Source organism: Gorilla gorilla, chromosome 1, assembly GCF_029281585.2.
Source record: "Gorilla gorilla gorilla isolate KB3781 chromosome 1, NHGRI_mGorGor1-v2.1_pri, whole genome shotgun sequence".
Lineage (NCBI taxonomy): Eukaryota > Metazoa > Chordata > Mammalia > Primates > Hominidae > Gorilla > Gorilla gorilla.
Window position 1 is genome coordinate 120,134,106 of NC_073224.2, and position 15,612 is coordinate 120,149,717.

The 15,612-nt window shown below is 40.5% G+C and overlaps 1 protein-coding gene across 1 annotated transcript in view; it reads right to left on the minus strand.

Moving 5' to 3' along the window:
• Positions 1–15,612, minus strand: part of CASQ2 (calsequestrin 2) — a 76,868-nt gene that overhangs the window by 42,653 nt on the left and 18,603 nt on the right. The window contains exons 2-4 of the mRNA XM_004026405.5: positions 10,077–10,161; positions 5,979–6,079; positions 3,457–3,568 (exon numbers count right to left, since the gene is read on the minus strand). Of these exons, the coding sequence (XP_004026454.2) occupies positions 3,457–3,568; positions 5,979–6,079; positions 10,077–10,161 (298 nt within the window). The remainder of the gene's footprint in view (positions 1–3,456; positions 3,569–5,978; positions 6,080–10,076; positions 10,162–15,612) is intronic.

The following is a 15,612-nucleotide window of genomic DNA, read 5'->3' on the forward strand; positions in this document are numbered from 1 at the left end:
ATACTGGATATTAGTATCACAGACGTTAGTAACTGGGTGTGGTTGATGGCACCAGTTAGAAACCCTGACCAGAAATGCTTGGAATAATATCATCTGTCTTATAAAGAAGAACCAAACCAAGTTGTTGGGGATGAAACATTCAAAGAAGTAGATAAACATGTCAAAATAGATTCTGAAAGCACTGCACAAAATAAGTGTACACAATTAAATGTGTAAACTTTACAGTGTATGAATTCTATACACAGTTAAACTCTGAAGTCAGATTTTGAATGTCCAAGTTCATGTATTGATAGTACAGCTGCAATGACAAGAAGGTGTAAAGGCTTTACATCAAGCTCTTTCTGAAAATCTTGAGATTCAAATAATATTTATTCAGAGAAAAAGTTCATCATATAAAGGTTTGCCTGTGAATCTGCATTCCACAAAAAGTTTGTTATTTTTAAAAAGTGACTCCAATAACATTCAAACCTGTATAACTCCTTCTCTTTATAGCTTTTGGTGAAGAAATGGGTTCAGGAGACCTCTCCCTGCTCTTTCATCCTAAAGTGGGTTAACTGCGCAAGAATTTTACAGAGTTTATCAGCTAAAAACTAGATTTAAAACTATGCTATGAACTATACTTACTTTGAAAATATTTTGAGGGATCATTATTGGCTTCAAAAAAGGCTAGATCTTGCTAAACACCTACTTGAATGTACTTAATTGAAAATTGCAAGGACTACGTGAAATATATAATGTACTAACAAAGTTTATACATTTAAAAACAAAAATTCAACCTTAAAAAGAGGTTAAAATGATTCACTAGCAATTTTATTAAATTTTAAGAATGATTATTAAGATCAATAGAGCAATATCCGTGTATTCCTAAGGAAAAGCTTCATTATTACTTTGAAATATTGATGATATACAAAATTTAATTAAGATCTGTAATCCTTTCAAATTCATTCAAATTATTATAAGGAATGTGAACATTACATTTGTCAATGAAAAGAAAAGTGATAGCTGTCAGATTGAACTAAGTGCCCTTGAAGGACACTTTAGAGATGGAATTATCTGAATTATGTCCAATGGCAAAAAAGGAAAACTCATCAGTCAAAGAAAGAGCAGGCCGGACGTAGTGGCTCACGCCTGTAATCCCAGCACTTTGGGAAGCCGAGGCGGGTGGATCATCTGAGGTCAGGAGTTCCAGACCAGCCTGGCCAACATGGTGAAACTCCATCCTTACTAAAAATACAAAAAATTAGCCAGGCCTGGTGGCAGGCGCCTGTAATCCCAGCTACTCAGGAGGCTGAGGCAGGAGAGTTGCTTGAACTGGGGAGGCAGAGGTTGCAGTGAGCCAAGATTGCACCATTGCACTCCAGCCTGGGCAATACGAGTGAAACTCCATCCCGAAACAAAAAAAAAAAAAAAAAAAAAATAGAAAAAGCAATGGATATTGTCCTCCCATTTGTCACTATCCACTATACAAGTGAAGTCTCTTGTCCATGGTGACCATCAAGAATTTGAAGAGATCATCATTTAAAATCTTGATAAGGAATTTCATGTTGCTATTTTAAGCATAAAACCTAACATCAAAAAGCTATATTCTGGGCTGGGCACAGTGGCTCATGCCTGTAATCCAAGCACTTTGGGAGGCTGAGGCGGGTGGATCACTTGAGGTCAGGAGTTCAAGACCAGCCTGACCAACATGGTGAAACCCCGTCTCTACTAAAAACACTAAAATTAGCCAGGCATGGTGGTGGGCACCTGTAATCCCAGCTACTCAGGAGGCTGAGGCAGGAGAATCACTTGAACCCAGGAGGCAGAGGTTGCAGTGAGCCAAGATCATGCCACTGCACTCCAGCCTGGGCAACAGAGCAAAACTAGGTCTCAAAAAAAAGCTACATTCTTGAGGCAAGCATAAGATTCTCATTCAAAATTTTTTTTTAAATTAGAGATTTTTTACAATGCAATATGTAATATATTTCATATTACTTTGTACATCATACTAGCCACGTGATAATGGGCAAGTTAATTGCACCTTTCTGTTCCATCCTTTCATCATCATTAACATGCAGATAATAATGATAATCACCTCACAGGCTTGTTGTGAGAATGAAATTAAGACATCCATATAAGCTCCTAGCATAGGCCCTAGCATATGAAATGTGTTAATTAAATAGTATTATCATGATGATTCGTCTAGGCGGGGGAAGACGCCAAGGGTGCTGAAAGGTGTGCTCTTTATCCTAACCTTGTTTTGCTTCCCTCTTATCTGCCATCCTGAGCTACATGGATGAAGAGGATAGAGGAACATAAAGATGGAAACAAATTGAGACAGATGAACTGAAAAGGAAGGGGAAGGAGAAGCACCCCAGAGTAGTCAGCACTGATATGGAAATGTACAAACTAAAATAAAATTGTCTAAAGAAGAACTGGGGCAAATCTCCCTGGTTAGCCACCTCCCTCTAGCACATTCATTTTAAGCACTGTAAATGGAGGTTTTAATGAAGCAAATGAAAAGAGGGTTAAGTTGGGGCATGGGAGACAGAAAATGAATGGGTTGTTGATGAGGTGACTAAGGATGCTAGTGGGAAGACTGGTTAAAGAAATGCGTTTGCAAACAATTTCAGAATATTTTGGGGTTCTCAGAAATAGTCATAAGCAGCCCACATTTGTACTTCCTACATGTATGAATGCTACCAGAGTTATGCTCACCCGCTCTAATGCTGTTCCTCTCTCCAAGGCTGAGATACCAGAAAAAAGCCTACCTCACTGGGGCCATGCTGCCAAAGCAGTTTTAAATATGTACAGTACTCAAGTGCTTACTCCTCCTGGTCCCTTCTGCCTGCTCTTCCTGACTCACCCCCACCACCCTCTCATCCCTATATGGGCTGTAGTGATGTTATCACAGGTTCTGTGTCCACCCAAAACCTGGTCACAAAGCTTTCAAAGGGAATATGCCTAAGGGTGTGGCTGCACTATGACAGGTAGCCTTGGTGGTCAGCTGTGGGCTTGGCCAGCGATTTTTCACATTCTGTAGCCACTGCTAAGCCCATCCCTACCCCAATTTTCCACTCATGCTTTCCAACTGACTGCAAAGCTCTCCAGCTGGTGACCATAGGAGCTACCAATGCCAGGGAGACAGCCCATTGCTTGTCCCATTGTAGGGGAGAATCCGACTGGGAGGTGGGTAGGCAGGAAAAGTGGAGAAGAGCTTTTCTCTTTTTTGTAGAACACTCAGCCTGCTTTAAAGCCGGAGAACCTGGCCCCTCCTTAGTATTCTTTCAGCTTTCCTGACTGTTTTGTACAATTTTTGCACATGTGCTCCACTGTGTTAGGCTCAGGAAGAATTCTAACTTCTATTCTACCCAGCAAAAGAGGTGCTGAAGACCCATCCTCTTTTGGGGTAACCTGACATACCTTGTTTGGAATCTAGCTTTTAGACTGATCGGCTGGGGTTGGCAGACAACTTACATTCTGAGTCCTCACTCTTGAAAAAGCCAATGAGTTTGATGTAGTCCTCAATGCGTTCGAAGGCTTGGACTTCCAGTTTGCTGCTAATGATCTCCACTGGGTCTTCAATTAGCTGAAATGCCACACGCACATACACACATGTTCAAACAAGAGATTTCCTTCTTCACTGGGGAAACAGAGTGCGTTGGAGGGAAGTTGTAGCAGACTTTGTGGTTGGTGCCTCAAATATCTATTCCATTCTCCCCACAATCCCCCAGTGAGCATACCAGCAGTACCTTCTGAGGAATAGAACTTAACTTAAAGAGTTAAATGATTGGTGGGGGCAACCTATTCCTTTTGCCAGTTTTAGAAAACATTTATTTTTAATTGTAGATTAACAAATTATAGTTGTATGTGTTTATTGGATGTAAAGTGTTGCTATGATCTATAAATATGTGAAATAATTAAATCAAGCTAATTAACCTATCCATCACCTCAAATACTCATCATTTTTTGTGGTGAGAACATTTGAAATTTACTCTTTTAGTGATTTTGAAATATGTAATACATATTATTCACTATATTCACCACGCTGTACAATATATCTCAAAGAACAAAATCTTATTCCTCCTGTCTAATTGAGGCTTTGCACCTTTTGATCATTATCTCTCCATTCCCACCACCCCCACCCCCATCCCCATCCAGCTTCTGGCAACTACTCTCTGCTTCTTTGAGTTCTCGTGTTCTAGATTCCACATATAATAAGTGAGAACATGTTGTACTAGTCTTTCTGGGCCTAGCTTATTTCACTTAACATAATGTTCTCCAATTCCATCTGTATAGTTGCAAATGATAGTTCTTTCTTTTTTTTTTTTAAAGCTGAATAGTATTCCCTTGTGTATGTATAGCACATTTTCTTTTCTTTCTTTTTTTTTTTTTTTTTTTGAGATGGAGTCTTGCTCTGTTGCCCAGGCTGGAGTGCAGTGGCACGATCTAGGCTCACTGCAAGCTCCTCCTCCCAGGTTCACGCCATTCTCCTGCCTCAGCCTCCTGAGTAGCTGGGACTACGCCCACCACCATGCCCAGCTAATTTTTTTTATTTTTGTACTTTTAGTCGAGACGGGGTTTCACCGTATTAGCCAGGATGGTCTCGATCTCCTGACCTTGTGATCTGCCCACCTTGGCCTCCCAAAGTGCTGGGATTACAGGCATGAGCCACCACACTCCGCCATGTACCACATTTTCTTTATCCAGTCATCTGCTGATGGACATTTAGGTGGATTTCATAACTTCCCCTGCCAGTTATTGATTCAGGAATGGGCAAGTAACTGGCCCAATAAGGACAGATTTGCTGAAGGCTTTGGGAAAAGTTCTTTCCTCTTAAAAGGGCAATGGGAAGGCAAATTTGTTTTTCTATCATGAAATATGAATGAGGAAATGCAATGTATTTGTTCCTACTGCTGGCCATCTTATAGCTAACTTGAGAATAGTCAGCTTGAGGACACAAGCAACATACTGAAAACACAGTTATCTGTGATTTACAGAGAAAAATGGAGGCAGTGTCTGGATTCGATCAAGTCTAAAGTCTCCTCTAACTAGAGCCTTCTACTTAGGTAAGTCAATCACATTGTTTATTGTTTGAAGCAGTTAGTCTTATTTCCAAAAGCCTCCCCCTAGCTGATAAAGCTGGGGCAGCACCATGCTGTCCCAGAGTTGTTCTGTCACCCCTCTCAACTTTTTTAGGGCATGTGGGTGTGAGTCAATGAGATGGCCAAACACAGTGTGTCATGAGATGGCACTTTTTTTGGTAAAAGGTAGCTTCCAACTCACTTCTGGCCTTCCCTCTGGTTTTTGACACTGTAGAGAAAGAATGATAGACCACTGGGTACTGGCTGGTAGATAAAGAATCATCAGCATGGATGCTCAACACTAGGTTCTTTATCTGTGCAAGAATATGTGTTCAAAGCATTGAACTTCACAGCGGTTACTGAAAGTGTGAGTTTATCTATGGATGAAATATTTTTATAATGTTTGTTCCTATGTTTGTCTAAGCATATGGATATGAGGCTGTGCTATGTCCATGGCTGAAAAAGTGTGATACTGGGGGGCTGTTTAGCTCTGCCACTTCTCTATGTTGCTCTGAGGGTAGCTAACTCAGGGTGACCTGGCTGATTGGTACTCCCATCCCTCCTCTCTCTTCAGGTGGCTGGTTAGCCCCCTCACTCCCCACATTCCCCAGCTCCTCTTCAGTAGCAGTGGAGCAAAACCGAGGAGATTTCAATAGACGTCTATGTATAACTGGTAACAGAATTAGCATATTACTACTACATGGCCCCCAACAGTTTCTAGGGTGACTTAAAGATCACTTTCCCAGTAGAGTAGACAGTGCAATAATATAGGTGCTCCTTAGTTTTTTGTGAATCCTGAAAAACCTGTCACAGATGAGGCCAGGTTCTCCAGCTTGTCCTTTCTTTGGGGTTCTATCTCTCCCTATATTTGAGGAGAGGCAGCTCCATGCAGGGTCACTGTGTATAAATGCTTACATCCAAGAGGAACTCCACCAAGACATCAGCTGCAAACTCGCCATCAAACTCTATTGTGCGATCACCCTTAAGAATATACAGGCTTCCTTCTTCATCGAAACCTGTAAGAAACAAAGAGGCCCATAGAGAAGGTCATCCTGACGTAGGAAGAGCGATTGTATTGGCTGAGGTCTGGCTCAGGGTTTCTGGGTGACAGTGGGGTCAGGATTAGTGGAACTAGCATTAACCAAAGAAGCAGTTGCCTTGAAATAACACTTTTGAAGAGCTCCTGAAGTGGACATTTAATTGGAAATAGTCCAGACAATTCCAGCTGGATTTTGACTTAAAAGAAAAGTCTATTCTCCACTCCGCCACTGCTTTAGTTTTCCAAAAATACAGCTGATCCCATGCCATTCTCCTTATCAAAGAATTGTAATGGCCACTGCCCACCTGACTCCTTAACCCTGCTTTAAAGTCCCTCCAAAATCTGTTTCCAAATCTATCCCTTTCATTCTCCCTTGGGTAGACTTGTACTCCTTTGAGAACTGCTCTCTTGTCCCCTGTGGGACTCCGTTTGCTTCCTGTCCACATGCTTATATGAAAAGGTGAGTAAAAGAAAAGTCACTGAGCATTATTCTCTAGACTTAGTTTTTCTTGTTTTCCCAGCCTGGAATGACCTCCATCTTGGTTAGCTTCTTCAGGTCTCAGCTTAGGATTCATTTTTCTTAAGAAAGGTCACTTCAATCTCACTGAACTCATGCCATTATTGATCTTTGTTCAGCTCAATTTACAGGTCTTCACTATCACAGTGAGTTCTCTGAGGGTAGGATCATTGTCTTCTTGGTATCCCAGTGCCTTGTACAGAGCCTGTGTACATCAGCAACCCATTAATGTATGTGGCCAGGATGGACAGCTTGCTTTCCTGTTCCAGCTGAATCCCACACATCTTCTTTATCCAGTTGGCTGGTAGATGTTGCAAGGACTGGCTCAGCGTCTTCTTATTTTGCTGCCCTTTAGCACCCTTGGTCTGATGTTGTGTACCTTAACAAATGCTTGTTGGAAAAATGCATTTTCCTCCTTAGGAATGTTAAATAACCAAAGCTGGCATTTAGTCCAATTGCATGGCATCCTTAATTCCTTAGATTGTTGTAAAACTCTATTAGCTGGAGAAAGTTTTCTTCAAATGAACTCTTCTGCAGAACCTCCAGGGACAGGAAAGCTGGACTGCCGCATGCTGTGTCCCAAGGCATGCATGAGGTATAAGCAGCCTCTGGCACATGGGCGGGAAATGGTAGAGTCACCATTTGTAAATCAAAAGGAGCAATGTGCCAGGTATTCTTTTTGTTTGTTTTTTGAGACAAGGTTTCCCTTTGTCACCCAGGCTGGAGTGCAGGGCCACGATCATGGCTCCTGCCTCAGCCTCCTGAATAGCTGAGACTACAGGCATGTGCTACGATGCTGGCTGATTTTTCATATATAAGTATATATACTTATATATGAAAAATTATATATTTTTTATATATGAAAAATTATACTATATATGTATATTACAAGCATGAGACACCGTGTCTGGCCCTGCCAGATTTTCTTGATATCAATGATGGCCAATCTCAAAAGGTGCCCTAGGGAACATTGGCCAGTGTCCTGCTATTGGATTTTGTCTTGAGCAAAACCACAGTAAGAAGACTACTGCAATTGTTCAGGCACAACTTGATAGAGGCCAAAATAAGGCAAATGGAAAAGAAATGAAGATGAAGGAGCAGGTTCACAAAATACCTCCACTCTCCTATTAACCCCCAGGGATCAAATAACCAGAAGGAACCTGCCCCAACTCTTCCAAACTGAGCTTGTTTCAGTGTATCAAGCCCCATCATATTCTTTGCTAGTCTATTTTTATGTATACTTGCCCAGCTTGTCCACCCAAAATTTTTAGATCACTGGGACACTAGTATTTTTCTCTAGCTAAATTTGCTGGAAATTCTCCCAAATGCAACTTCTCATTAAACCAATGGGAAGGCAGAAGAGGAATCAAGAGACTGCTGGGGGAGGAGACAGAACTCATTAAACTGTTTGTTTGTTTGTTTTGAGATGGAGTCTTGCTCTGTCGCCCAGGCTGGAGTGCAGTGGTGCGATCTCGGCTCACTGCAAGCTCTGCCTCCCAGGTTCACGCCATTCTCCTGCCTCAGCCTCCCGAGTAGCTGGGACTACAGGCACCCGCCACCATGCCCGGCTAATTTTTTTGTATTTTTAGTAGAGATGGGGTTTCACCGTGTTAGCCAGGATGGTCTCAATCTCCTGACCTTGTGATCCGCCTGCCTTGGCCTCCCGAAGTGCTGGGATTACACTGTGCCCAGCCATTAAACTGTTTTTGACTCTAGGGAAAGAGTTTAACATATTTTGCTCCCATACTCAAGGGAGAAAAATATCCCTCAATATGTCTCCAGGGAAAGAGACATCCCAAGCATTCTTTATATTTATTTATTTATTTATTTATTTATTTATTTATTTATTTATTCATTCATTCATTCATTCATTCATTTATTTTGAGACAGAATCTCACTTTGTTGCCCAGGCTGGAGTGCAGTGGCAAAATCATGCAGGCAGAAGTCACGGCAATCTTGATCTCCCTGGCTCAAGCCATTCTCTCATCCCAGCCTCCCAAGTAGCTGGCGCTACAGGCACATGCCACCATGCCCAGCTAATTTTTAAATTTTTTGTAGAGATGAGCTTTTTCTATGTTGCCCAAGCTGGTCTCAAACTCTGGGCTCAAGCAATCCTCTGCCCTTGGCCTCCCAAAGTGCCCAGACATTCTTAACAACTCATTATCATTGTATAGTCCTAAATAGTTTCCTATAATTTAAATCTTTTTTTAAAAAAAGACTGGTCTTCTTGAAAATAAAATAGAAAACAGTTGTCTGTAATTTTCCAGGATAACGGACTTTTATGTACCTGAAGGTATTCATCGAGCCACCACTAATCTTTTTTTTTTTTTTCTGTACTTACTACTCCAAATCCAATTAACCTTTCTTCAAAGATCCTGTTTTATAACCCGCTATTTTTTTTTAATAGCCATTCTTCACTGGTCATGCAGAAAAAGCCAAATGGGTAGTACATGTGTGTCAGTGTTTGAAAATCAGAGGAGCGGGCCGGGAGCTGTGGCTCACGCCTGTAATCCCACCATTTTGGGAGGCTGAGGCAGGCAGATCATTCAAGATCAGGAGTTCAACACCAGCCTGGCCAACATGGTGAAATCCTGCCTCTCCTAAAAATACAAAAAAAAAAAATGAACTGAGCGTGGTGGCGTGTGACTGTAATCTCAGCTACTCAAGAGGCTGAGGCACAAGAATCGCTTGAATCCAGGAGGCAGAGGTTGCAGTGAGCTGAAATCACATCACGGCACTCCAGCCTGGGTGACAGTGAGACCCTGTCTCAAAAAAAAAAAAAGAAAAAAAGAAAAGAAAAGAAAAAGAAAACCAGAGGAACTACCTACATTCTCTCTCTTTGGGATTACAGGGTTGTGAATCCTAAAGGGCACTGCACTTAAGCATGACATATCGACACTAGAGAGTACAACTTCCATGTGCGGTCACTTAACCATACCTCGCCTATGTCCTCCCCTCTCATCCTTGGTGATAATGCCCAACTGGGGTTTAGCCTTAAATTTAAAAAGCACTGTTACCCTGGCATTATTACTATTAATGCTGTCTTTTGTTGGCTGCTTCAGCCGCAAGGCAACGAAATAATACATGATGAAAGAAGAGAATTTTTAACTCTCTCAGAGAGATCACCACAGTGGTGAGATAAGAGAAGCTGGACTTTTAGCTTGCTTTAGAAGCTGAAAATAAAAGCTTGACTCTTTAGCATCAATTTCTCCAGGAAGAAACCCTCTTCATCGTACTGATACAACAATCTCTTACATGATTAATGTGAAACCATTCAATTCAGGCCTATATTTACTTTTATGAAACTCTTCTCCAACCAAAGATGAAGGTATGCAGGATCATTTTATATATTTTAAAAGATAGTCTGCTTATGCAAGAATAATTGCAACTGTACTTTTCCTTTTGCAAGACACATTCGTTTCTTTCCCACATACAGTGTCTCAAAAATCACACTTACCCAGTTTCTTGGCAAGCTTGGCTTCTTTCTTGGCATCCACCATCACAAAGCCTATAGCTTTATGTTCAAGGACCTGGGCCACAAGCTGAAGAAACAAATGGAAAGATGAGTGTGCTAAGGGCAGAAAGATGGTAGAAAATATTACAGGATTACTATCCTCATGTATCAATGGAAGGGTTTCCTCTATACTTTCTGTTACTATGTGACCAAGTTGAGCAGCAGCAAAGGAAATGTATTATTGTCACCTCAGGGGAAGGATGATTCAGGAGAATGCTGAGAATCAAGGAGAGAAAATCTGAGGAGCAGACCTAAGACAGAAAATTTGGAAGAATATATCCACTGTCACATACCAGTTTCTGCCCTTGGAGTAGATAAAACCTGAATCGGGAGAAAGAAGAATCAGGAAGGAAGCATGGGTGCCTGACAAGGGGCCCTGAGCCCTTCTCTAGCTGCCAAATGTACCTGGGGCAGAGTGGGAACACAAGAGGACCTAAGAATAAAGGAGGCCTATGTCCTCAGTATCCAAGCATTGCCCTCAATTCCCCCACTCCTGGGCTTGTGAAGTAGGAATGCCCATTGGGTGAATAGACCTGAGATGTCTTCTCAAGGTTCCCTGAAGCACACTGAGACTAGTAGAGTATCGGGGGTCAGGGGTTCGGCTCCAAAGGCCAAGAGGATGCAGCAGTGTCCTAGATGGACAGATAGCTGAAAACTTCTCTGGGTAGACACCAGCATAGATGATGACACCAAGCACAAGATTGGCATTATGTTAAGCTTCCTGCAATGCAGATATGAGCAAGTAGGGAATACTTGCTTACTTCAGGACTGAGACCTAATTCTTGCCATCTGTTTAAACAGGGACTTGAAACAGAAACAGAATGGAGATGCTACCAGACAGATCATGAAATATTAATACTACTTTTTTTAGTTAAACTTAAAAAAAGATAATTGTAGATTAACACGCAGTTGTGAGAAATAATACAGAGAGATATCTTGTACATTTTACCCAGTTTCCCTCAACAGTAACATCTTGCAAAATGGAGGTACAATGTTACAAATTGGATATTGACATTTATAACAGTTAAGATACAGAACATTTCCACCACCACAAGGATCGCTCTGTTGTCCTTCATGGTCACACCCACTGGTTCGTGTCCGTATCCCCTCTTTTACCCTGGGCAACCACTAATTTGTTGTCCATTCCTATAATTTTGTCATTTCAAGAATGTTATGTAAATGGAATTATATAGTATGTAACCTTTACAGACTGACTTTTTTCACTCAGCATAATTATGTAGAGATTTGTCTAGGTTGTTGCATGTATCAATACGCTGTTTTTTTTTTATTGCTGAGTAGAACGTATGGTATGAATGTACCATAGTTTGTTTAATCATTCACTCATTAAAGGATATGTGGGTTGTTCCCAGTGATTGGCTAGTATGAATACAGCTGCTATAAAGTTTAGTGTATAGGTTTTTGAGTTAAATATTAGTCTTAATTTCTCTGAGATAAATGTCTAATAGTACAATTGCTGGGTTGTATGGTAGTTACATGTTTAGTTTTTAAAGAAGCTGCCAAAATATTTTTCAGAGTAGCTGTATTGTTTTACCTTCCCATGAGCAAGGTATGAATAATCCAGTTTTTCCACGTCTTTGTCAGGACTTCGTAGCATAACCATTTTTCATTTTAGTCATTTTGATGGGTATGTAGTGCTATCTCACTGTGGTTTTAATTTGCATTTTCCTAATGGGTAACAATGTTGAGCATTTTTAAATGTGCTGATTTGCCATGTGTATGTTCTCTACTATGAAATGCCTGTTCACATCTTTTGCTCATTTTTCAACTGGATTGCTTTTTGGCTGTTGAATTTTGAGAGTTTTTTAAAATACCAGTCCTTTTTCAGATATCTGGTTTGCAAGCATTTTTTTTTACTCTGTATGTGTGTTATTTCATCTTCTTTTTTTATTTGACAAATAATAATTGTACCTATCCATAGGGTACACAGTGATGTTTTGATTCATATAATGTATAGTGATCAGATCAGGGTAATTAGCATACCTGTCATTTCAAGTATTTATCACTTTTTTGTGTTGAGAACATTCAATATCCTAATCATTTCATCTTCTTAATAGGATCTTTCACAGAACAAAAATTTTCAATTTTGATGAAGTCCAGTTGGTCACTTTTTTCATTCATGGATTGTACTTTTGATGTTAAGTCCAAGAACTCTTTGTCTAGCCTCAGATCCTGAATTCTCCTATTTTTTCTAAAAATTTTATAGTTTTTCATTTTACATTTAAGTTCGTGATTCACTTTGATAAAATTTAAGATAGGTTGAGGTTCCTTTTTCTTTTTTTGCCAATAGATGTCCGACTGTTCCGATATTTTTTGGTGAAAAGGCTGTCTTTCATCCATTCAATTGCTTTTGTACCTTTGTCAAAAATCAGTTGGCATATTCATGCGGGTCTATTTGTGGTTTCTCGATTCTGTTCCATTGCTCTATATGTCTGTTCCTCTGCCAACACCACATAGTCTTGATTGCAGTAGCTAGGATCAAGCATATCTGAAAGCAGGTAGACTATCTCTTTTCACTTTATTCTTTATTTTTCTAAATTGCTTTAACTATCCTAGTCCTTTAGCATTTTTGTATAAACTTCAGAATAATCTTGTTTATACACACAAAAAAATATTACTAGAATTTTGATAGGAATTGCATTAAATCTGTGTATAAACTTGGGGAGAGTGACATATTTACTATGTTGAGTCTTCCAATTCATGAATATGGTATGTCTCCATTTATTTGATCTTCTTTGGTTTCTTTCATCAGCATTGCATAGTTTTCAGCCTACAAGTCTGGCACACATTTTGTTAGATTTATATCTAATCAGTTAAATTATTTCAGCTACTGTAAATTGTACTGTATTTTTAATTTTCATGTCCATGTGTTTATTGCAAGTATATAGAATACAATTAATTTGTTAATGTTAATGCTAAACTCACTTATTAGTTCTAAGAGGTTTTTGTTTTGTAGATTCCTTGGGATTTTTCTAGGTAGACAATTTTGTCACCTGCTAATAATTTCTCCCGTTTTCTGCATGCCATTTTATTTCTTTATGTTTTCTTACTGCACTGGTGAGAACTTCTAGCACTACTTTGAATAAGAGTGGTAAGAATGTCTTGTTTTCTTAAATTTTTTGTTTGTTTCCCATTCTTAGAGGTTTGTTCATTTTTCCTTTCAGTTCTATCAGTTTTTGCTTTTTGTATTTTGCAGTTCTATTGTTTGGTCCAGACACATTTAGGATTTATTGTCTTCTTGATGGTTTGACCCTGGATCTGTTTGGCTCTACAACTCATACTATAAATCCCTCTACTTTCTTTTCTATGTTTGTTTCTTTCATATCTTCTTCATTTTTATGTCTTCCTTTCATTGTTCCTAGAATCTGTGTCTTCTCCTTCAGAGTTCCTCTTCTGAATATCTTGAGGTTTTTCTTTGCATATTTATTCTTCCCTCCCAGACCTTTTCATCTGTTCCCAGCCTCTTTCTTTCCCTCTGGCTTCTAACCGTTTCCCTTCTTCGAAGAGCAAGGATTGTGAGCAGAAGCACCAAGAGCAGCTCCGAGGAATACCTCTGGTGGTTGGGGACTGGGGGGTGGGAGTGGAACGGCAGGTAACAAATAAGCCTACCCCCACCCCCACCCCTCATTCAGCTTTCTCTTATTTCTTTTATTTTGGCTGTAACTAGGCAACACTTAGGATGAAAGGCATCATCGTTTATGTATGACTCATCTTGAGATCTTCTGCAGTGCCTAAACAGACCAACCTTTCTGCAAGTCACTTGGCTTCACTCTATTGCATTTAATCTGTTAGACAAGGCCATTTTTTAATGACTTTTCTGGTTTCCAACATAAGCCCCTGTGTTCTATTTAGTGCTGTCAAAATCTTAAGTTAAATATTCCCTTGTATATCACTCAGAGTCAGTAATGATGGGACCTAATGGCTTTGTGGTATAGTAAGTTTCCTTACTCCTAGTACGTGAGCCTCTGACAGTGGTTCTTAAACTTCAGTGTGCATAAGAATCACCCAGGGACTAAAGTGGGGCTTCCTGGGCCTCAGCACAATACAGTAGAAAATAGACCTGGGTGGGGCTCAGGAATCTATGTTTTTATAAACCACACTACCACACCCCATTATTCTAATACAGCAGATCTCAAACCAGACTCTGAAAAACACTGCTATAAATGGTTGTCAGCACATCCAAAGTGATATGACACAGTGCTCTTCTAACTGCTGGGCTCTTTAGGCCCCTCTCTCTACCTTTGGCATAGGAGAGATGTATTAATAATAGTAAGAATAACCAATGACATAAAAGAAGTTAACTCTGAGAATTAAACAGAGAACTTAACTCTGATCTCTCCTAGATACGCACTACCATGTTTTATTTGGTTTTAGGTAGATCCAAATGTGTGCCTCTCGTAGGTATGTAAAGCATGGCCTTCTGGTTATCTTATGGATATTTATATGTGATTTGTGAAGATTTATGAGTGGGAGGTGCTATCTCAAATGAACTCGATTCTTTTTTCCTGATTCCCTGGTTAACTAAATACAGCCAATCACTGTCTTGTGCCATAGATGGAGAGACAGAGCAGGCAATAACACATGGGCCAGGATCCCATGCCTAACTGAGACTTTCCCACCTCCTCTTTGGCACCCTTAGGCAAAATCCCTCCAGAATTCCCATCACTCTTGCCTCCCACGCTGATAAGACCCAAAACTTGCCCACTTGAGTTCTGTGATCACTGCCGTCAGTCCTAGCAAGTCTCCTTCATGGGAGCCAAGGGTGCCAGGTAGGTGACTCCTGACATGGCAGCCAGGAGCCTCTGCTGGGCCAGTGGGGCAGGCAGGAGTCTGTCTACCTCTCACATTTGGCTTGGCCTTGCCTCCACCTTTGCTTTGGCCCTAAATCTGCAGCTCACATGTTCCCTTCTTTCCTGCAGCCTAGTCTCACTGCATTCTCAGGTCGCTACCAGTCCTGGCCACCCTTGGCTGCAGAGTGCAGCTCCATGTTCATCTTTCACCCCATTCTCCTCTCTGGAACTCAAAAAGCCCCTCACAAGGGCACAGTACTCTGGCACTTATTGTGTAATCATTAGAGTTGTGTATAGTCTCTACATTGTGACTCTTTCCTCCATAAGAAGAAGGACCCTGTTTTGTGCTTCTTTTGTATCTTGCAGTTTCTTGGAGACACTCAGCATACTTGTGGATGAATGGGTGGATTGGTCCAAGTACTTCACAAGTTCAAGGGCCTTGTGAGCCAAGGAGTTAGAAGCACTTGTCATCAAATACAGTGACAAAGAGTTACATACGTGAGAAAAAAAGGTAGAGTCAACATATCTCCTAAATTCCCAGAAAACTAGTAGAGACTTTTCAGATAGGATTGCAATTTTCTCCTGTTGATGTACAACTGTTTCTCTGCTGGTTTTGTTTGTTTGGTCAGTTACCTCTCAGATAGTCCATCCTAGTGAATGGGGTTGTCTCT